The sequence below is a fragment of the Diplotaxodon limnothrissa genome, linkage group LG23, assembly GCF_057381915.1.
Source record: "Diplotaxodon limnothrissa isolate DT_005_m linkage group LG23, D_limnothrissa_male_GT1.1, whole genome shotgun sequence".
NCBI lineage: Eukaryota > Metazoa > Chordata > Actinopteri > Cichliformes > Cichlidae > Diplotaxodon > Diplotaxodon limnothrissa.
The window spans coordinates 30,921,739-30,945,104 of NC_140617.1; the positions used below are offsets into that span (position 1 = coordinate 30,921,739).

General features: G+C 39.9%; 1 protein-coding gene across 1 annotated transcript in view; it reads left to right on the plus strand.

Annotated features, from left to right (window-relative positions):
• Positions 1 to 23,366, plus strand: part of ncam2a (neural cell adhesion molecule 2a) — a 460,352-nt gene that overhangs the window by 339,644 nt on the left and 97,342 nt on the right. The window contains exon 6 of the mRNA XM_085347241.1: positions 18,571 to 18,688. Within this exon, the coding sequence (XP_085203367.1) occupies positions 18,571 to 18,688 (118 nt within the window). The remainder of the gene's footprint in view (positions 1 to 18,570; positions 18,689 to 23,366) is intronic.

Below are 23,366 nucleotides of genomic sequence, written 5' to 3' on the forward strand. Positions count from 1 at the left end.
GCATCAAATCACAAGAGGAGTCAGCTCAAGCCACTTTATGTTGTATCATACAGGCCCTACAATAATACAGAGAAAGGAGAAGGAAAAACTCGCTTTAAACAGGAAGAAACCTCAGGCAGAACCAGGCTCGGAGAGGGACAGCCATTTGCTGCGACCGGTTGGGGGTGACGACTAGGGATGGGTATCGTTTAGGTTTTATCCGATACCGGTGCCAAATCAGTACTTTTGAAACGGTGCCGGTGCTCAAACGGTGCTCAAACCGGTGCTTAAAGAATGGAGAACACAAAATTGGTCCAAAAACCTCTCATGTTCAGCTGTTTTTTGTAAAAATATAACAATGTTAGCCTTTTCTGCAGCTATGGGGCATATATGGTATCACTCTTGGCTGGAAGCAGTGCTTAAACAATGGAAAAAACACAAACTTTGTCCTAAACCTCTCATGTTTAACTGTTTTCCACTTTTTCTTTGGTCATTTTAGCCTTTTTGGCCAGGGTGAAGGGAGTATCTGCCATCAAACAAGAGGACAGCCGCATGTAACTACTAAGGTGTTTGCTAGTTCACCTTACATGCATTAATGTAATAACGTGGTTAGCCTACTCAACGTAAATTAGCTACTCACGCAGAGAAGAACGGCTGCTGCCACCATCATCCGTCATCATTTCTGCTACACTGGCAGGGCTAGGGGCCAGGACTCTCCTCTTCGTGTTTTTGGGGGATGTTGCATAACAGGCAACCCACCCGCAGTAGATGTGCTCGGTGTGAGGTCTCGCAGCAAGCTATCAAATACGGCGCATTTCTGGGCTTTTAAAAAAAACGCTATGCGTTGCCAGGTGTTTCATCGGATTTGAGGTGTTACCTCCTTTGACAGTATCACAGTATCAGCTTAAAGCACTTGTTGCAGGCTGCTGAGTTTGCATATTTTGCTGTGAAGTACAGCCAGACTTTTAACCGCTTAGCCTTGGACATTTTTAATCTGTAGCTCTGCTCTAACAGAACGTATGTACCTGGCCCCGCCTACTATCCTCGGAAACGTAAAATGATTGGCTAGAAGTGTATCACAGCTCAGGAAAAAAAAGCACCGAAATAAAGCACCGAAATGTGCGCTGCTTTTCGGTCTGGTTACTACCGTTTATGTCAGAACCGGTGCCATCATGGCACCGGACACCAGTACCAATCCCTAGTGACGACAGTTACTTAGTTACTCAAAACTGCCATCAACAACGAGACCTGTATCACATTCAGATGACATACCCTCTCTCATCCTACCGGTTGAGGGGAGGAAGACGAATTCAAATGGGACAGAGATGTCTCATTTGAATCTCAGAGGATTCTCTTAGATAGTGCAAAAATCAAAAAAACTAAATCACCAGTATTATTAGACTGCTGGGCATCTGTGCTGCGGGTGACTTGACATCATATTTGGACTGGTACTTATTTAGTGCTTTTCTAAGTGCTTGCTTACTGCAAGCCTCATTCAACCATTCACACAAGTGCTTTAATGTTAACCAATACTTTAATGTGTATCCAATACTTTGACTTGGAGACTAAAGGAGCCAGGAACTGAACCACCAACCACTTTTGTTTTATAGCTATTAGCCAACATTGTACCGGTACTGACTACAAACTCAGCTTTGCAGATTTGCAGACCATGCTCCTGCACACATAGTATCAATAGATTAGCATACATTAAGGTATGAATTTCCTCTCTGCAGTATTGTTGTTGTTGTTCTCAAAATTCAACGCCTTTCATTCTTTTCATTTTTGGACTTACAAAACCTTAAGGGTTGCAGGTGCCCAAGGTTAAAAACATAATACATGATCAAGGTTAGTTTAGCAGTACCGTTTCTCTGTGACTGCAGAAAAAGATAAAATATAACAAGGTATCATTCGTATAATTAATTAGCACTAATTTGGTTCCTTTAATTTTTTTGTTTTCTAGTTTGTTGTTGTTAAGTCTGGAGACTGGGGGTAAAATAGCTGCATCCTGTAAGCTGTCAGTTTGTTAACAGTTACTTAAGATTAGTAGAGTATTATAGCATGAAGCTGACATATTTCACTGAGTGTTTGCAGAGTTTTGATCATCTGCAGAGTGAAGGCAGTGACTCTGAAACAGCTCCTACAGTCGTGCAGCAACTCATATGGAAATTCAGGTTGAATGCATGGACCTGTAGTTGTAGTATCAGAAAAGAGCTGTCAGCTCTGACAGATTCAGTTTCAGTGAATTATAAATACTTACTAGCTGGTCTACTGGCTACTATGGGGTGTGGTTTTAGTTTGTAATTCTCTCTGTTCTTTAGTATGATTGAAAATTTTAATTAGCGATGCCTTCGGGCTCTGTGGCCCCAAAAATCAAAGGATGTCATATTAATTTTCTCATTTGTCCTCATCTACCGTGAGTCACCTGAGACTGTTGAGGTGATTGAAATGTGATTTTACTACGGCCACAAGCATCTTGTAACGGTTGAACAGCTGCAGTATTGTCTCTGCCTATGTAATTCTCTCACTCCTAATGTAATAGCAGATCAAGCCTCCGCCAAAAACTATGAATTGCATTCAATTTAGCACACCACTTACCTCACTTCTGAGGAAGATCCAATAAGCTTGCTCAATGAGGCACGACCTATTATTGCAGCGACACAACACTCGCCATGTGGTGCTGAGGCGACCAGACCTCGCTAAGCATCCTAACTCCGTAAGGGAGCCACACCCAGAGGGAGATGCATTAAAGTGAACTTCACTTTGCCTCCAAGAGACTTATTCTGCAAGTCTGTGAAGACTTTTAACATTTTGCATGAGTGAGACAAAAGCTGCACCATTTGGTCCTCATGAAATATATAAAGCACTTAGAGCTAAATAAGTCTTCTTGAAACTAATGAGTTTTGGTACGGTACCACTAGACTAGGGGACATCTGTTACACCAGCGCCTTTGTCTCCTTTTTTTCTGAGCACTCGAAATGTTCCCTTAAAGCTGTCCACCTGGAAGTTAGGAAATAAAACTGGATGATTCTGATGCAACTGCTCATTCACGATATAAACTGTAAAAGTGGGCACGAACAATGATATGTCCTCCATTAAGATGTTGTCTACCATTTTAAATCGTCAAGTCACATTCATTTTATTGAACGGGTATGTGAGGAGTGAGGACTGCTCTTTCATCAATAGAAAGATTTTGAAACTAGTGATTAAGCTAACCTGAGGAGTCGCTACTTGCTGGTCATTAGAAGGAATGCAGGTTTATAGCACTTAAGAATTGATTTCACTATACAAGCAGTACTTCTTTTCCTCTTGGTGCCACGAACTGACCAAAATCCAAAGTACTGTCAAATGGGGCTCAAATGTTACTTTACTCTCTCTGGTGCAGAGCTGGGTTGTAAACCATCTGCTATTATTGGCAGTTTGGACTAAACTGACCACTGTTGGCCATAAGCAGTGGGAAAGAAAACCACCAAACATGCCTATGCTGGTACACATTGGGCAACTCTGCGTGAACTCTGGGGATATGTGGTTAGGGGCAAATTCTTTTTTTCCCATTTGGGCCTCAAGCAGGTGTGCTTGAACTCAGAAAACCCTTGTGGGGATCCAAATTAAAAAAAAAAACTGCTGTGAAGCCTGCATGAAGTAACTGTGGATTTGTCCTGTCCACACAGCCCCACCATGTGAGGCCAACATATGTCCCACATTTCTTAAAAGTAAGGGGCCCACTGTGGGGCTCGTGGGTCTACATAGACTGGTCTCACATACACCCCAAAGGTGCACATTTGCTATAAAGGTGCAGTCATTAATCTAGTTAAGCTTCGGTTGCTCAGCTGATACCTGTCCACTTATGTTCCCCAATTATAGCAAGCTAAAACATTCGCTGCTCTCTTTCTATCTCACTGCCAGTCACTCCTCACACCAGGAAAAGTGTGTGTGGTAGTGCTGCTTTTATTCCACAGTTGTTTGTGTCTGTTTAAAGTCTGTTATGACCTTTGTACATAAACTGACCAGCTTCAAACAATAAATTTACCTACTGGCAAATGACAAACAAAAGGCCTAAATAGCTAGGTACTTAATTCATAAATTTGTGGAAACCAAAACAAAGCTGGGAAAAACAGTACATTCGCTGGGTCACTTAAACCCCTCCTGCCTCAGTAAATGTTAATTCTGCTCTCTGTCTCAGCAGGTTGTATAATCAAACCATTGTGTGTTTACAGCTGCATGGCCTCCAAGTAGTGTAGAAGATCTACTACTGCAAACTGATGTTTTTCTTGCACAACTTCTCAAACTGCCATCATGGTATTTAGTTCTGAGATAGCAGTGGTTCAGAGAGACTTGTAGTTAAGCCTCTAGCATAAAAGAGTTGGTCTGAAGGTAGAAAAGATTGAGAGGGCATTTGCTTAAATGTCACCTAGTGTCATGGGGCAGACAAATAGTATAAGCTCCCCATCTTTTTTCTGTAGAAAGTGAACATGTCATCCACTCAGCTCTTCACAGTAATACTTAGAGATCTGAAAAACTGCTGCTCTGCTTCTTTTCAACAAATCTATGTTAGTATGCAAAGTATCCAAGAACAAAGCAGTGGATGTGCTGCCTTATGGTTCCTCTGACATCTCTATCTGACTTACATCCACGTTTTCTTTCTTCCTGATGGTGTAAATAGTCCCTAAGGAGTTTTCTAAAGTGTACGAGGCACTGTGCAGTTCAACTATGGAAAGCCATATTGCACCCATACCATAGCTTTTACTCTCAGTTATTTGAACAAGCAAACCTGTGCATTCCAGTTATTTCCATTTCAACCCCTTAAGCTACATCTCATCTGAAGAGCTATTTTTGTAGGCTGGGGAAGAGGCTAGAACTTGAGTCTTATTTGATCCCCAAAACACTGCCTTTCATTTGTAGAGCATTACACTTCAGTAGTGTTGACTAGGATTAGTCCCTTCCTTTGCAACTGTGAAACCAAATTAGAGCAAGAAGTACTATTCGTGCCAAGATTTTCCAAAGTAAGCCACAGGGGCAGCTAGAAGATCTACTGTATTGACACCTTGCATTGGTCAGACAACACAACCAGATGGAGATTAAGTAGATTGCTAGGGGCCTCAGGTGTGTCAATGAGTACAACAGGGTACATGTTTTATCTGTCAGCTACAGACTGTAAACGGTTTCCTGTTGTGACGCCTGGGGATTTGGCAGCATAGTAAGACACAAACTGTGGCGAAAAAAGGTAGAAACACAGTTCTTCTGTGTTTATAGAATTCTGAAAAAAGGAGAAGAAGAAATTATGAAGAAATAAACTGATACAGCTACAGGGCATGTTTGGATTCATCCTAATTTCTATCAGTGTAACATGGAAAACTTGAAACACTCATTTGTGCCCAAATAAGACTGGACGTTGATTCTTATCCAAGATATAGTTACAGCCAACAATGAAAAGAAGCTAAATCTGGACACATCTATATAAAACTTCACTTGAACTGCTTTTTGAAATGTCATACTAGCTAGTTTCATCCCATTTCTTGCTATGGTTCATTTTTTAACACCTTTCACTCTGTTGCATGTGCAAGTTTCACCTTGAATTCTGAATTCTGCTTCACAACCATTCTAGGTCATAAACTACTTGAATAAAGCGATGTATTTTTGCAGCAAGTTATGAGCGGTCTCTCTGAAAAAAGGAGCAGGAAAAAGTGAAACCAGTGGCAGCCTGTGTGGTACACTTATTTACAATTAGTCTGCCATCAAAGACCAAAGGTCAATTCATAATGCTCATATGCAAACAACTTTAGCAACTGACCTCACAATTTTCACAAGTGCCAGTCTTTGCTAATAGGACACAATCAACAGACACTATAAGATGAAATAAACAGAAACTGTAAGATGAAATCCAAACATGCTGTACAACTCCCATCAAATATAGTAAATCAGAGCTAACCATTTTTCCATTCCCTGATGGAATGTTACTAAATTACAACAATATGGCTGAAATGCTCAACCTGAGACCTCAGAATGAGGTTTCACACATTACTTTGCTGTATTCAGACAGGAAAATTGGGAAAAAGGATGGCAATGTTTACGTTTTCAACGTGTATAATTTCAAAATTGTATCAATGCGTATCCATCAAAGTAAATCTTATAATCCATTCATTTAAGCTTTACATTTCCTTAATCAGAATATTTTTCTGAATGAATAACAGCTCAGTTTAAAGAGGGATGAATTCAGCACAACACTTCATGTTTGAAATAAGTTTTAAAAGCCCTTAGGCCAACCTCCAAGTACCTTGCCAACAATGTTCCCTCTAAGGTGCGCGCGTGCGCAATTGCGCACTGCTGGCACGGTCTCTGCACACAGAAAATTTATGTTGCGCAAAGAAAAAAAAATCAAACCTGAATTGAAATTAAAATTAAAACTTTAACAATTCTGTTTGGCAGTGTTAGTCAGTAAGTGACTGGCTGCTCCCATATGGGATTAGAATGATGCCACCTTATCCCATAGTCCCACCAGTAATGTGATTCACATTCGTATATATGTAGCTAATCAACGTCGCTGACAGGCTATGACAGCGTTCTTATGTGCCGACACCGGTGTTTTAGCTAGCAAAGCGGTGTGGCTGATGTGGAGTGAAGCCACGTTAATCACAACGTGTACGACCATTGGAGATGTGAGCAGGACAGACGGAACAATTAACGGAAAAAGTGTGGACTTTATACCAGTTTTTAAATTGTGTTGATAGGCCACGTAAAACCAGAGTTAAAATATATGCAATGTTTGGTTTTCTTCCTGAATGTTATCATTGTTTATATTTACTGCGGGAAGAAACCGTAAAAATGGCGTTTTATAAGGAAAACGCTCGAAAGCACTCTCGGCCTGTGAGCAAAAACAACACCAAAAAAAAACCCACCTTTTCCTATTGGTGGAAAAATGTACCATGTGGACCAATCAAAAAATGATATGGCAACATGGCATTTATTGTTTAGGAAGGGGGACGTTTTAGGAGTGACGGCGGTGTTTAGAGATGTGAGAGATTTGTGACGTTTAGTGCGAATCTTGTGTAGTTAGTGTGTAGTGTAGTCAATAGTTTTGTTGTGTGTGTCAGAACAATGAGGCGACTGCTGAGTGTTACAGGTGTTACAGGAGTGATACATCTGCTGTTGTCAGGCCTGCAGGTATCAGGCTGTTGTTCTCCTTTTTGTGGACAGAAATTATTTTTTGGAGTGGCACAAATGATTTGTGTGGCATCAACTTTGATGCAGAACAGCTGATTGTTCTGTAAATAGTTTGAAATGTTTATTTTAAAAAAAACGCCTTGGCCGCATTTTTAGGTAAACAGCTGCAAAAAACTTTGTTGTTTGCATAACTCAGTTAATTTTTTGAGGAAGTAACTATATAATTAATTGCCCAACATTGGTCCTTATATACTGTATTTTGCAGACAGAGTTACAGGACTCTCTCCCAGACCACAGACTCATACTCATAATACAAGTCAGAGCTTTAAATCAAATCAAATCAAATCAAATCACTTTTATTGTCACATCACATGTGCAGGCACACTGGCACAGCACATGCGAGTGAAATTCTTGTGTGCGAGCCCCACAAGCAACAGAGATGTGCAAACACAATAACACAAACGAGCAAAATACAAGAATGGCCAACCTGAAACTAATAAATATATGTACAATATATAATAGTGTATGCATTTCTGGATGTGTATACTAAATATTTTCCTACGTGTGTGTGTGTGTGTGTGTGTGTGTATACACATTTTTACAAATTAAATAGTAAAAAAAAAAATAATAATAATAATAATAATAATAAAATATATAAAATATACAGAGTTGAATATGTGCAAAACAAGTGGCATTTATATACAGTGTGGAGTGCATAATGTTGAAGTTCCAGTAGTGAAGCTGAGGTGTCTATGACGTGTTCAGCAGTCTGATGGCCTGATGGAAAAAGCTGTCTCTCAGTCTGCTGGTACGGGACCGGATGCTGCAGAACCTCCTTCCTGATGGAAGCAGTCTGAACAGTTTATGGCTGGGGTGACTGGAGTCCTTGATGATCCTCCCCGCTTTCCTCAGGCAGCGCTTCCTGTAGATGTCTTGGAGGGAGGGAAGCTCACCTCCAATTATCCGTTCAGAGCACCGCACTACTCGCTGGAGAGCTTTGCAGTTGTAGGCGGTGCTGTTGCCATACCAGGTGGTGATGCATCCAGTGAGGATGCTCTCAATGGCACAGTGATAGAAGGTCCTGAGAATGCGAGGGCTCATGCCGAATCTTTTCAGTCTCCTGAGAAAGAAGAGGCGCTGCTGCGCCTTCTTCACTGTTTTGTTTGTGTGTACTGACCACGTAAGATCCTCAGCCAGATGTACTCCAAGGAACCGGAAGCTGCTCACTCTCTCCACAGCAGCGCCGTTGATGGTGATGGGGGTGTGTACTTCTCTGCACCTCCGGAAGTCCACTATCAACTCCTTTGTCTTTGCGACGTTGAGGGTGAGATGGTTGTCTTGACACCAGTGGGTCAGGGCGCTGACCTCCTCCCTGTAAGCCGTCTCATCACCGTTGGTGATAAGACCCACCACTGTAGTGTCGTCCGCAAACTTCACAATGATGTTGGAGCTGTTAGTGGCTGTGCAGTCGTAGGTGTAGAGTGAGTACAGGAGAGGGCTCAGTACACACCCCTGTGGAGCACCAGTGTTCAGTGTGATGGGGGATGAGGTGATGCTGCCCAGTCTGACCACCTGGCGTCTGTCAGACAGGAAGCTAAGGATCCAGCTGCAGAGGGAGCTGCTCAGTCCTAGATCCTGCAGTTTCCTGTCCAGCTTCGAGGGAACGATGGTATTGAATGCTGAGCTGTAATCTACAAACAGCATCCTCACATACGTGTCTCTCTTCTCCAGGTGTGACAGGGCAGTGTGTAGTGTCAGGGCTATGGCATCATCAGTGGACCTGTTGTGGCGGTATGCAAACTGTAGAGGGTCCAGTGAGTCAGGTAGTGCAGAGCAGATGAAGTCCCTGACCAGCTTCTCGAAGCATTTGCTTACGATGGGGGTCAGGGCTACAGGTCGCCAGTCGTTCAATGAGGAGATGGTGGAGGATTTGGGTACAGGGACGATGGTGGCCATTTTGAAGCAGGCTGGGACTACAGACAGAGAGAGGGAAAGGTTGAAGATGTGCGTGAACACTCCAGCCAGCTGAGCCGCGCATGACCTGAGGACGCGGCCGGGAATCCCGTCCGGACCAGTAGCTTTGCGTGCGTTCACCTTCCTGAAGCACTTCCGCACATCCTCCTCAGACACAGTGTGCGCACTGACGTCCACTGTGTCTGAGGAGGATGTGCGGATTTATTTATTTATTTAAAAAAGAAAAAAGAAAGTTGTGTTTTCAAACTTGGAGTTCAAGTTATTTTTACTTCCAATAGTGTTAACATACTACACAGGTCATGAATAAGATTTTTTTTTAATTTTTCATTGTAAGTGGGCTAAAGCAGTTAATTAAAAGTAGTCTAACATAAATGTAAATGCTGTAATTTGATTGTTTTAATAAACCATGTAACTTGGATGGATTCGATGCTGGCGTGACCACAGTGCACACGTCTGCTGTTGCTCACAGTGGTCCAAGGGACCGCTCAGGGAGTTTGTGTGTTGCTCAGACACATGAAAAATTAGAGGGAACATTGCCAACTTTATTATATAGACTTTGCCAGCAGAAGCATCTTATTTAGTGACATTGTCAAGGAAACAAAAACAAAGGTTTCCAGCACAGTGCAGGCATGCTCAGGAAAAAGAGTATTTAGCGTGTTTTGTCCCAAAATAATGTTGATTATTTCATTGAGTCATTTTATGTATATGTGAGATTGCCTCTTGAATTAGTGCATTTTGTTAAAAAAGCAGTCAAACAATATTTTTTTATAGTTTCTGCACAAAATTGTAAATTTTATTCCTGAATTGGTTTCTGCACATCCAGTTACCAGCTGAGATGATTGGCTGATTGAATGCCGCATTGTCTTTTTAGTTAATTTTTATTGTGAAGTAGAATTGAACTTGATAACCATCTTCAAGTTGGGCGTTGCGCTTTTATATTCAGCATGCAGCAACAATACGTCATGCTGTTCTTTTGATTTAGCACGTCAGAAGAAGTGTCTACTCTATTTCAGCAACATGTTAACAGACATTACTTTAGCCAGTGATGCAGAACAACATTTTCTTTTCGAGAAGCAGAGCTGAAATAACTTACTGTATACTCCCCTACCAATGTGAAGTCATAAATATTCATGTGTCAGTTGATAAAAGAGTGGTTTCTTCCCCGCAAGCATGCAGCGAATGAAGCTCTGCTGACCTGCTGCAGCTCCCAGTCTCCAGCGTATCATCAAAGCAGACCATAGATGAAGATGATGGTGTATCGAGAGAAGGAGGCTACCTGCTGAATGGCTAATCAACCTGAGGGCAAAAACAGCTTGGTGACTAGAAGAATGTAGAACATTTCAGGAAGTGATCTCAAAAGTATCCACATATGAGTCAAGGAAGCTTTTTATTGACTATATTTAACATAATTTAAAGAAAAATTCTGAAAAGATTCAATAGAACAGAAAGTTACTTACAAACTAACAAAGTTGTAAAACCATTCATGCTGTTTTTCAAATGAAAATATAAAGCACAGTTGCATAACAGTTTGAGTTCCATTTTTGTAATTTCCTTGGCACATTTTCACCATTTGTTACTTTTGTTTGTTGCTTTCTGTCATGGTTTGTGAAATTCACTTACTATAATTTATTGCGGTTAAAAGTAGTTTGCAGCCTTCCAAAATGAGCTAAAGCTGTTACCAAAATTTAAAGGAACTTCCATAACATGCATATACTTTGTTGAATAGATATCAACTAAACTTAAATATAGAGCCAAGATGGGGAACATCAGCCTGTTAAGTCATTACTAACACATCATAACTGCTGTGCATTATTATATTTGGCAGCATGGGAAAAGGCAAAGCCTTTTGAGCAGTAGGATAACAATAAGACATGTCAAATATAAAAGAACAGCAGGAAAAATCGAAAAATAAATACCATACCCCTGGAAAAATGCTGACCCCTGGTGGTGAGCAAAAGTTTGCACCATCTATTTACACTAAATGTTACAATATGTGTCTTAAGCAGTGTTGGTCAAATTACTTGAAAAAAAGTAATCAGTAACTAATTACTGATTACTTCCCCCAAAAGTAATCCCGTTACTTTACTGATTACTTATTTTCAAAAGTAATTAATTACTTAGTTACTTAGTTACTTTTTAAAAACCCGATTTACAACCTGAATAGGTGATAAAGCGATAGATCTTTCAGCCCAATTCTACTTTTTCTACATAATCCATCATACAAAATGTAATCAAATGGAAAAGTCCATTTTTAAAACTTGTTTTATTAGTTTTAATCTTTTAACTTTATGCATCAAGCAAAAATGTAATTATATCCAACATTCTCTGACTGGAAGAAATTAGTTTAACATTTAAAGCTATTTTCTGCACATTCCAGCACATAAAATATTTTTTGTGTTTACACTCACTCTTTCAAATAGATGCAAGTAAAACACAGCAGAAAATAAATAAAGTCAAACACTCAGCGGTTCTGTTGCTCTATTTTCACCTGTAAAGCAGGACTGGGGGTAGGCGGAGGTTTACCCTGGTGCAGGTGTGCCGCGGTCAGTTGAAAAATCCGCGACTTTCTCTGTGAGTTTCCCATTACGTGGTAGCGCACTCGGTGCTTGCTTGGAAGTTTAGGGGTTTTTTTGCTGTAAAAAGAAGTTTTGTTCCCACGCACAACGGACGCTAATGTTTTTGTCACTTTTTATGGACTCAAACTCAAAGTAAGGTCAGTACTTCCACGCTTTAAACACTGCACACTCATACTCTCTCCCACAATCGATATGTGATCCATTGTTGATCTGCACACAACTGTTGTTACTAACGGCGCACTCGCTTACGTCACTGTCGTGAGACATTCTCGCAAAAAATCACGGTTTTAGTAACGCAGTAACGCAGCGTTCCTACGGGAAAGTAACGGTAATCTAATTACCGTTTTTTCAATAGTAATCCCTTACTTTACTCGTTACTTGAAAAAGTAATCAGATTACAGTAACACGTTACAAGTAACGCATTACTGCCCATCTCTGGTCTTATGTGAACTTAAGACAAATTTAAGACAATATGTTAAAACCCAGAGAAAGTCCAGTACTGCTAGGTTCAGTAAGTATAAGCACGACAAAGCGGGCCTGTATTGTAGTGGTTAACACATTCACCTAACACAAATCTGCGAATAAATCTACAGGAGGAGGTGTATGTGGAACTATGTACTGTGGTGAGCTCTAATGAATAAGGAAGTAGCTTTAAGGGGCTACTAAGCTAGTTAGCTTAATAGGTTGTGGTAGACAGATTTTGTTGCCCTTGATTGGAGCCAGACTGTAGAATGTATATGAGGGACAGATGTCAAGTTTGAAGATGAAATCTGCATGGTTCCTCCTCTAGCTCATCTAGCTTCAAAAATGATTTTAAATATATTCATGTTTATGGGACAATGACCCCCCTTCTGGCTTGATTTGTGACCTGTGAACACATTCAGTCACTGAATTTAGTGTCTACTTTTATAAACCATAAATTACAAAATGCACAGCAAGAAAATAAGTACATTTTCAAAAAACTTCTTTCCAATAATTCCACTTTCCAATAATTTTTGGATTAGTTGGTTCAGATTGTAGTGTTCGGCACTGTCATCTGCCACTTGTATTCGTTTTTAACACTTTAACACAGATTTTCATTCATCTCTGACCCAATAGCCACAGCAGCCAGTTTCTATAGCAACCGATGATGATGTAAAATGGAAATAACTTCCTGATTTTTTTTGCCTGCATTCTTCCTCAACAAATCCAATTAATTGTGGGTTCGCTCACTCAAACACGAAGCCCCACAATTTTCTCCCTTTGAGCTGTCAGTGAAACTACTGGCTGTGTCCTTCAGGATCTCTTACATGATTTTGCAGCAACATCAATCAAAACTGCTTCGCGTGCAATAAGGGAATATAAATACCCATCTCTGTTACATTACATTCCCAGTTGTAAATCAGGGCTGGTTTGGCTCCAACTTGTGTGTTAATCTAGAAAACGAAACAAATCCTGAATAGAGAACCCAGCAGGGGTCTCGTCTCAAAACACTGACTCACTTAATTTGTAGTAGGTGTAATAGAGTCATGACATTAACCAAGAAGATTTCACAACTTCTAAACACGGGCTATCCTGACTTTATTGAAGCTAATTAGAGGGCTAACAGAAAACAAGTCCTCCAGCTCCTGCATTTAAAATGAGTCATCTTTAAATATGTTTTCATGTATTCTCACATTGGTGGGCATGTCTGTGAACCTCGCATTATCTCGCCCAAGCCTCTGAAGTTTCAAGCATATGACTAATACATGAAGAATTCATAAAGCTTGCCAGATTCTTTTTGGATGCTTAAACCCTGTTGCTGATTTGCTCTTTTGAAGTCTCCTTGCTTGGCAGTTTGTCTCATTAACAGGCCTGTTTCAACAAGGCCCGCTGATGTGGGAGCGTATTGCATAGGAAAAGAGAGGGGAGGAGGGCACACACTGGAGAATAGAGATCTATTGGCTTGGAAATCAATGGTTATCATGTCAGCCAGATGCTTGCTCATCTCACTCACAGAGTCAGAACTATTGGAAAGGACTCATAGTGTTTGATTATTGCTTAGGCCATTTTTATCCCTGAAAAGCTCTCTGCACCTAAAATGTGTGTGTGCGTGCACTCCATATTGTGTTGATTTTACAGACAAAAAAAAGGAGATTTTCATTGATTTTTTTCTTTGTTTTTAGGAGAAACAGTACATAGACAACATGAGATAGCACATAGATCAGACACTATGGAACTGTAGATGTACCGATGTATTTTTCTTCATAGTAATACACACTGGTGCTGTTAGTGTAACTGATCTTTAAAAAAAGACTACAGAACAGAAGCATTGCTTCATTTCTGCACTGATGCCTTGTTTTGATTAGAATTCCCTATCCACAGTATGTTTTTTTTTTTAAAAAGGCAAGTCTACCTGCTTTACCGCTGTTCTTCATCAAAAAGCAGCAGTTTAATGAGTCCTGAAGCTATTTTTAATATTTAATTTCATCTTTGAGTTGTTGGGGGGGGTTAGATCTAGGTGGAATAAGTGTCCTCTGGATGTCATCACTTGGAGAACAAATTCCTTTCATTATCTCTCAATAACTTCCAAAACCCCCAACTGAGGAGCTGTTTACATTTTTTGAATATTAAAAACACGTTTAGCTTGTTTTTTTGTGAGACCTTTCAAGACGTGATCAAAGGGAAAAAAATCTCTTTCGCAGCTGCCAGTTGCAGTACCTGTGAAGCAGGTTTTTGTTTGGATCCTAATAGCAAGCGTCCCCATTTTTCAGCAATTTCATCATTCATGTGCTCCAACACCTCTGTGTGGGTAGCGTTGGTCTAATGTTTTGTTGATCCTCTTCTTAGAGAATAAATTAACTTGCTCAAATATCGAGATGGCGGTAGAATTAGAGAATTGGAATGAGTGCATGTTTGATCACACAGAACAAATTTTCAGTTTTTAATTTGCTGCATTTGGGGCATTTTGTTTGTTTTAATTTAATGCCTTCTAATTACAAGCAGACCAGATCTTGTAAACACACCGGTGGCAGCACATGCCTCATTTTGGTAGCTCGTTGTGGAAGAAGCGAAATTTAGCTTCTATAAAGCTAAAACCTTGATTTAAACCTACACATCAGCCTGTATCCAGGTGTGCTGGATGTTATCTGGATGTTAACACATGATGGACATGATTACACCGAGTATTTCCTTTACCTCGACTGTGCTCACGCTGTAATCGGATGAAATTATGCAAATGCAGTAGGTGCAGTTGGTGGGCTAATTGATAAATATAGCACGTCCTCATCGTGTTGTCTGGACTTCAGTCGTTTTTACTATTTTCCTCCCGTACCTTTTAGATGGTCCTCGTTTAGAAAAGAAGGGAGAAAAAAGAGAAGGAGGAGGAGTTTGGTGACCTTTCAACATGCAAAGCAGACTTTTCATCAAGAGAAGACAGAGAAGTGGAGATAGCATTGATCTTCTCCTTCAGATGTGATGGGATTGATCCAGTATCCTTCCAGCCTGTGCTTTTGCTTACCCACAATGCATTTCTTCATGCATGGTGCATGAAGTATCTTTATAATTTGATAATAGATAGGAAAGAATTTACATTATAGTTGCCTAAAACTAAACCAAAAATTAAAAAAAAGCTAGACTAAAAAAAAAAAAGCAAATTAACTGAAATAATTTTGTGAGTTGGAAAATGAATTAAACTAAAATAAAAAGATAGAGGTAGTATAGTTTATGACACCTTGACTGATGACACATTGATAAACATGTTTATTGAGACTCTGAATGGAAACAAACCTGTGAGTCAACAGCTTTCAAAAGGCTGTGGATGTTTCTGTGTTTATTTTTTGTGTTACCTCTGATTTTACCTACTGTTTTTTCTCAGTCCTGCCTCTGACATATGCCCTCCATACAATAACTCTGAAAAACACTGAATTGAAATAAGAAAATTTAATTTGGAAACTAAACTAAATTCAAAACATAAAGTCAAAATGAAATAAAAATAAAAAGAAGTAGAAAACACAAACCCATAAATACTATACAAACAATACAACAAAAGGCCACAAAGATACTTTAGGTGGTTCATGGACCTGAATTCAAAGCTTAAACCACAGACATCAACAACAGTACTGCAACTCACTGGTTCACTTATTCTAACTCAGTGGATTTCAGGTAGTGCACTTAATTGATTTTCACCTATAGTCGTCAACTGCCCAGCAGAAGCAAAATAGAGGAGTAAATGTTCCAAAGCTCCAATAAGCTGCTCCAGACATGATTAATCACTTACTGTGACTAGTCAGGACCACAGCGGAGCAGTTACAGTGGTAGTCAAAGTACAGCGTAAATACAGGCTTGTGAAACGGATTGAGATGCCTGATAAACATGCTTGCACCATGAAGCTGTCATTCCCTTGTGACGAAGAAAAGCCTGCTCTTCCTCCGCTCTCCTTTCACTGAATGACAAGATGACAGCCCTCAGGTGATTGCATGACAGGGGCACACTACATGTTCCCGACAGCGCTCACCATATACTCTTGATAAAGTCATCAAGGCCTCTGCTGTTTACCAGCATGCCAATGCAGCTGCTTGTGGAAGATTAGCAAAGCGTGCCGCATTTACGTGGACACTGACTGATGCATGTCAGTTAGTTAGACAGATATAACCGCATATTTTAGCAAAGGAGAGTACATGCAGTGGCAAAACATGCAAAAACAAAGAGGAATTTAAAGGGAACTTCTAGTAGTTTGGTATGGTTTGTGCAAAAATATATGACTGAGAGTAATAGAATCTTTGAAGTCCTGTGAAATGGTAAAATGGTAAATGGCCTGCATTTGTATAGCGCTTTTCTAGTCCCTAAGGACCCCAAAGCGCTTCACACTACATTCAGTCATTCACCCATTCACACACACATTCATACACTGGCGATGGCAAGCTACAGTGAAAAACTAAGTACACCTTTACTGCTTCCATTGAAATTATGAGGATAGGTAGCAGTTAATTAATTAATTGATCATCAGCACGTGTGAGCACCTCTATAAAAGCAGAACGTTTGCAGAGGGTGCACACGTGTAGCTTACAGGTGTGTGCTAACACAGTGCTGAGGAGGAAAGACATCAGTATTGACCTTAGAGAAGGAATTATTGCTGCCTATCAGTCAGGGAAGAATTATGAGTGCATTTAAAGTCCATCGTTCTGCAGTGACAAAGACAATTACAATTCCTCCCCACACAAGAGCTACAACTCAGACTACAGCTCCCAGTTAACACGTTGTTGTGATGTTAAAGTTCATAACAGTAGCATTAGAAAAAGGCTGAATAAGTGTGGTTTGCCTGGAATGCTACAAAGAACATGAAGCATGGGTCAGGTTTGCTTTATCTAAACAAACCACAAGACTTCTGGAGCAATGTCCTTTGGACAGACGGAACCAAAGTGGAGATGTTTGGCCACTTAGGTGAAAACCAAACACGTCATAGCTGCTGTCAAGCACAGTGGTGGATGATTAATGCTTATTTAGTAGCCACAGCACCTGGGCACCCTGGGCATGAACTCCTCTGTATACCAACGTATTCTAGAGTCAAATGTGAATCTAAATCTTGGCTCAAATTAGGTCACACAGCAGTGCAATGATGCTAAGCAGAGCAGCAAATCTACAATAAAATGGTTGAAACTGAAAGTCCAGACTTTAACCTAAGTGAAATGCTGTGGTGGGACCTAAAGAAGTAAATAAAAGACCACCTACAAATCTAAATGACCTGAATAATACATTTTGTATGAATAAATGCTCTAAAGAGGATTGGACCAAAATTCCTTCACAATGATGTAAGAGACTGATGCAGTCTCTTACATCATGCAGATGAGGGTTATATACAGTGAAATGAGGTACGGTACCATCGTGACTGTTTGAAACATTGTTATCGGTAAAATGAAATCATGTTGGACACATCTGTTCATTCTTGATTCTGATGTCCAAGCTTTTCTGTTGTATGGGCACTGAAGCAAATAAATGTTCACTCCAAAGTCAAATGCATCAATCTTCAGGCCTCTGGTTCTATTTATCCATCTGTTTTGTATATATATGAGTCCCAGTTTCTCCTTTCTCTTGAATTTAGTGGTGTCAGGTGGCCCAAAAAATACATCTGAAAACTCTTATTAGAAATCAAGATCCAGGTGCTTTAAAAAAATACATAAACCATAGGAGATGAACAAAAAATATGTAAATATGATTTGTGAAGACATTTTAAAGATTTGTCAAAGGGCGTCCTTGTCGTATTTCACTTTGATTGCAAGAAAAGTGAAAGAAGCACTGCGTAAATAAATACGAGTCATTTGTAGCCCTAAAAAAAGAGTTTGCATTTGCATGTCCATCAAACCACAGACCTATAAAATCAGGGCAGCAAAGCACTTCTGCTTTTGATTCTGCAGAAATTGGCCTGACAAGAGGAACAATTGTCAGAGCTCGAGCGCTTGACAGGAATAGTTTATTCACAAAAGGAAAGCGTTAGTTTTCACAGCTGTTTTTTTTTTCATGTTGAAACACATTTTCTGTCTTGCCATTGTTTATATAGATTTAACGGAGCATTTCTGAGGCACACAATAGAATAATGGCCTCACGTCAGTGTATTCGGTTCCTTTGTGGGTTTTTTTTACCAAAGCTGGGTCAAAATGTTATTTGAAATCCCCACGGGATTACCAGCAGAAGTAGCGTTTTTCCAGCGCTTGCATACAGGCCACTCGCAAGGCCAATTCAATCCTCATGAAAGTCTTTTATTTGCTTCTTGTGAAAATCCTGCACCATGTAGCATTATGAATACTGAACGTTTTGCTAGATTATAGTCCAATTTTAGCTTTCAGTCCGGATTGATTTGATTAACTCTCAGGATCTAATAGCGCCATGTGTTATTTCCTTTTTTTCTTTTTTTTGTGTGTGTCTGCAGTCCCTCCAGTGTTGTCAGTGTTCCAGCAGTCCTTCAATGCCACAGCTGACTACCAGGAATCTGTCACCTTTACTTGCATCACTTCTGGATCTCCGGACCCCATAGTCACATGGCACAGGTAAAGTTCAAAGAGATATTGGGATTGGGAGACATCCAAAGAATATTGGTGCTCCCTCAAGGATGTAGGATAGGTTTATCCCCAAGTAGACACCCGAAAGTGCTACCCTAATATGATTTCATTCCAAAACCATGAGAATTAATCTGCTGATATAGCAGCGCCTACACTTATGGGAATGCTTCCCACAAGATTCTTGGAGCCTGCTTTCGAGGATTTGCTCCCATTCAGCTCCAACAGCATTTGTGAGGCTCAGTGTTGATTTTGGGCGATAAAACCTGGCTTGCATTGGCGCCCCAATTTATCCCATAAAGTATGAGCTGAGCTCTACACGAGCCCACTCTTCCACTCCAGACTGGGAAAAAATGGCTGTATCCATCTAAGAGAGGAAATGATGTTGAACCAAATGATTAAGGCCATCATACACAAAAGGTTCAACTCCTTAAATAGCCATATATTCAGTTAGAAAACATAAGGGACAAAAACAGCACTGCTTTATTGATTACTGGATTGAAGTCACTTAATTAAGTCAAATTTAACCTTAATTTTCAAATAATACAGGCTATTATGTTCCCTACTACCCATTCGTGCCTATGTACAAATGTGTATATATTGTTTTCAGAGCAACTTTCTTTCATAGTTCTGAGGAATTTATAGTCCACCCTCGCACATTGCCCTCAGCAGCCACACAGTAATATCCATGGCACATAGCAACAGAGCGAAAATTTGCACCTGAAGAGCATTTGACACTCCACTATCCTCTCTACAGCTTGACATCGAGCAATTAGCTTGCACCCACTCGGCAGGCAATCATAACAAGCTCTTTGCACCTGAGCATCTATTGATAACACTTTATTGTTGTTCCATTGAAGTTTTTAGTGTTTGCTTAAAATGGTGTCGTCCCCCCCCCCCCCCCCCCCCCCCCCCCCCAGTTTTCCTTATTGGAACTTACTGGAAAGAGTAGTTTGAACATATTTGACACAATTTAGTTTAATGAACTGTGTCCAGCTTTCAAAAGGGGGCCCTGTTATGTTTTTCATTTGTGGATGCTCATATTAAACACGTTTCAAGTAATGAGGTCCGTGCATGTAAAAGTAATCACCAAAGCTCTTTTTTTGCCTGTTTTTGTCTCTGTGTGATGTCACTGAGAATGAATATCCCTGCCTGGTCTGTGGTCAGCTCAGGCTTATAGATCTGACCCTACCCACCTGCTGTTTAAACCATCTCTATATTTAAGGGGGCTTAAAGGCCCAGTTTGAGATAAATGAGGGTTATTTTGAACTCTGAAATCACGCAAAGCTACTTTAATAGAATCCTAGAATAAACATAAAAAACTGAAAATAAGCCTGTAGTATCTTCTCTTGAGACATGATGTCTTTATAAATGTTATAAACAATCCAAACAAACATGACTTACAAGTGACCTCATGGCTCCTCATAATTGCTATATTTTGTAGTTAATTTGGTAAAATAAATACTGTGGGCTTGGCAACGTTTCTAAAGGGCAAAAAGAGGGCAACAATTCAACAACATATTAGTTTAGTCTTAAATTAAGATATTTTGGTTCCCCACTAGAGTTTGAGCTCCACCATTTACCACGTACAAATGGAAAATGAAATAGCTGCAACAATTTATTGAAATTTGTGCAAACATACATGGAAATAAAGTATAAAACAGAGTTTGTGCAATTCTAAGCTCAATTGAAGCTCCACTTTTGGTGTGACCACCTCTGTTCTTCAGCACAGTCTGAACTCTTTTAGGCAGGTTTCTTGTCATTTCCTTAAGTAGTCTTCAGGAATAATTCTACCGGTTTCTTGAATGACATTCAAAGCTCTCCTTTGGATGTTTCTGGCTCTAGGGAGGCCAATCCATGACTGATAGTGCTTCATTGTGTGTTTTTCTATCCAGGTATGCTTTACTGCATTGGCAGTGTGTTTGGGATCATTGTCATGCTGAAAAAGGAAGCTAATGGCAATCAGATGTTTTCTAGATGGTATTGCATGGTGAATCAATCAATGGTCCTTTTCTGTGTTCATAATTTTATGGATTTTGACAAGATCTCCAACACAAATAACTGAAATGCAACTAAAACCAAGACAGAGCCTCCACTGTGTATTACAGATGGTCATAGACACTCACTGTTGTACCTCTCTCCTGACCTTCTACATACACATTGATGATGATTTGAACCAAAAGTTTCAAAAAATTTGGATTCATCGCTCCACATTTTCAGTCCAGTTCTTGTGTACATATCTCAGCCTTTTATCCTTGTTTTCTCTCCTTAAGAATGACTTGACAGCCGCCCTTCCACTGAGATGATTTCTGATGTGGCCTCAGTGAACAGTAGATGGATCAACTGAAGGGCCAGATACATCTCTCAGATCCTGCGTCAGGTGTTTGCTGGAATTTTTTCTGTTTCTTAAGGAAACTGTTCATCTGCTGTATGTAGTTTTTTTTTTTAGCCTTTTTGAAGGTAGTAACGTCCAGCAGAACCAGACTCAGGAAGGGGCAACCAGTCATGGATTACTCATTTACAGCTGTGTTTGTGGCATTCAAAGAATATATGCCAATATCAGCAGATATTAGCTCTCTGTTAATATATCAGCTGAGCATTATTTGAACTGTAGCAAAGGGCATTAATTAATGCTTTCATAGTCCATAATTATGATGTGGGCCTATGATCTGTTATTATTATTATTGTACTTTTAAGTAACTTGGTCAGTGCTGCGCAGCAGATAAAAGCACATAAACCGATGCTGAGCATGTGCATCAATGGTAAACACAGATGCCTTTATTCATCACCCTAACAAAGAGGTCACATACCTCTCAGAGCGCTTACCTTCATCACAGGAGCGCTGCACAATTCTGCAGAAGATGAAGCACAGCGAGGTGAATTCTTCACTCCTGCATTTCATGTGACATCATCTCTGTGAGTAATACAGATGTAATGAGAACTGAACTGTCTGTTTGAAAGAGAGGTTGAATACAGCAGAAAAAAATGAGGCACATGCATCACTTTGTGAAGTACAAACAAAATTTGAAAGGTGACGCACAGCTGGAAGCAGCCTCAACTTTGTAAACCTCATTCATCTTGCTCCCTTGTTTTGGGGCTCCAAAAAAGTAGGAATTACTTTTACTCCGGGGTGTCTTACCTTGGCTTTTCAGCTCTGGAGCACAACAGTGAAATGTAATTTTAATAATTTAACAGCTGGCGTTATATTTTGCAGAATATTTCAGTGTGAAGATGGCAAAGTGCACATCTCCATCCTTACTTTTATATTCAGACAATCCCTGTGACAGCTTAACGACCTCAGTCTCAGTTTTGCTTTAAGTGTAAAAGTGAGTTTTGTTTGACGTTGTGAGTTTTGTTTCACAATAAGCCCGTTAAAATGAGGAGCCTGGGAAATAAGATATCTTGATAGGTTTCTCATAGTATCACAGAATGAAAGAGGCTTAGATACAGAAGCATTCACTCTTACATGGTGCTCACTGATGTGCTGAGGCAATTAAAAATAACCACAGAAGTAAGCGACTAAACCTTTTTCTTAATAAAATTCTCTTGCATGGTCAGATGTGCCATTCACAAAATTTGATGTTCGCAAGATCAAGAAAGGTTTAAACCAAGTCTCAGAGAAACTCAGCGTAGTACCGAGAGCTAATGAGACTTTATTCTTTGTTCTTCTACAGCAGAGAAGTCAAACTCGTTTCACACTGTGGGCCATGCACAGCCCACTTTGATCTTAAGTGGGACGGACCAGTGAAACTCCTATTTCTGTCAGCGTAAAGAAGTTTAATCACACATTTAATCCCTGAGATATTTTAATTTTAAAAAAGAAGTGTAATTTCAACAATATATCTCAGTTTTTCTACATGATAATGAAACGCTGCTTTGGGCTTAAATTGTAAGAAATACACATGTAAAATTACAGAAAAAGTTCTGTTAGCTCATTGCGACTGTTAATTCCAAATAAATTCATAATGGTTTATCTAATTATTTACGTTGGTGCAGTATGACTGGAGGAAGCTGTAAAACTTATGAAAACACATCTAAAAGTCTAAAATGTATGCCCTCCATAACATTTTCCAAACCCTTCCAGTGGGTCAGATTGGAGGCTTTGCTAGGCCGATTCTGGCCCCTGGGCCTTATATTTGATACCCCCGTTCTGAAGTGTTGCGGTTTCAGGTCAGAAGGCAGCCTGTTTTCATTCCCAGTGCTCAGATTCTTCCAGGTTTTGTTTTTTGTTTTTTTTGTTTTTTAAAGCTGCTGGTCTCTCAGAGATATGCCCAAGGTGTATTTTGGCTTCTGCTGGAATACCAGGGGTCACCATAATGGTGACACCCAGCTCGTCACACTTGGATGCTTGTTCAGAACCCCTTGACATTACACTTACGCTACCTTGGGTATCCTTGAGCCTAATTTTTCATCTTGCAAAGTGATTCTTGTTAGGAGCATTAACAGATCGGGGTTATTACACCAAAAAGTAATGCATTACACATAACTCGTTACTTTTTAAAGGTTAAAATGCTATGTTACTTAATTATACCTGTAGAAATTAATTAGAAACACCACTCATCACATTAATTTTGTGTTATTTCGCATAACCACCTGAGATGCATTGGCACACAATTGCCGTTTAACAATATGAGCCTTGTTCCACACACTGGCATCCTGGCCTATCCTA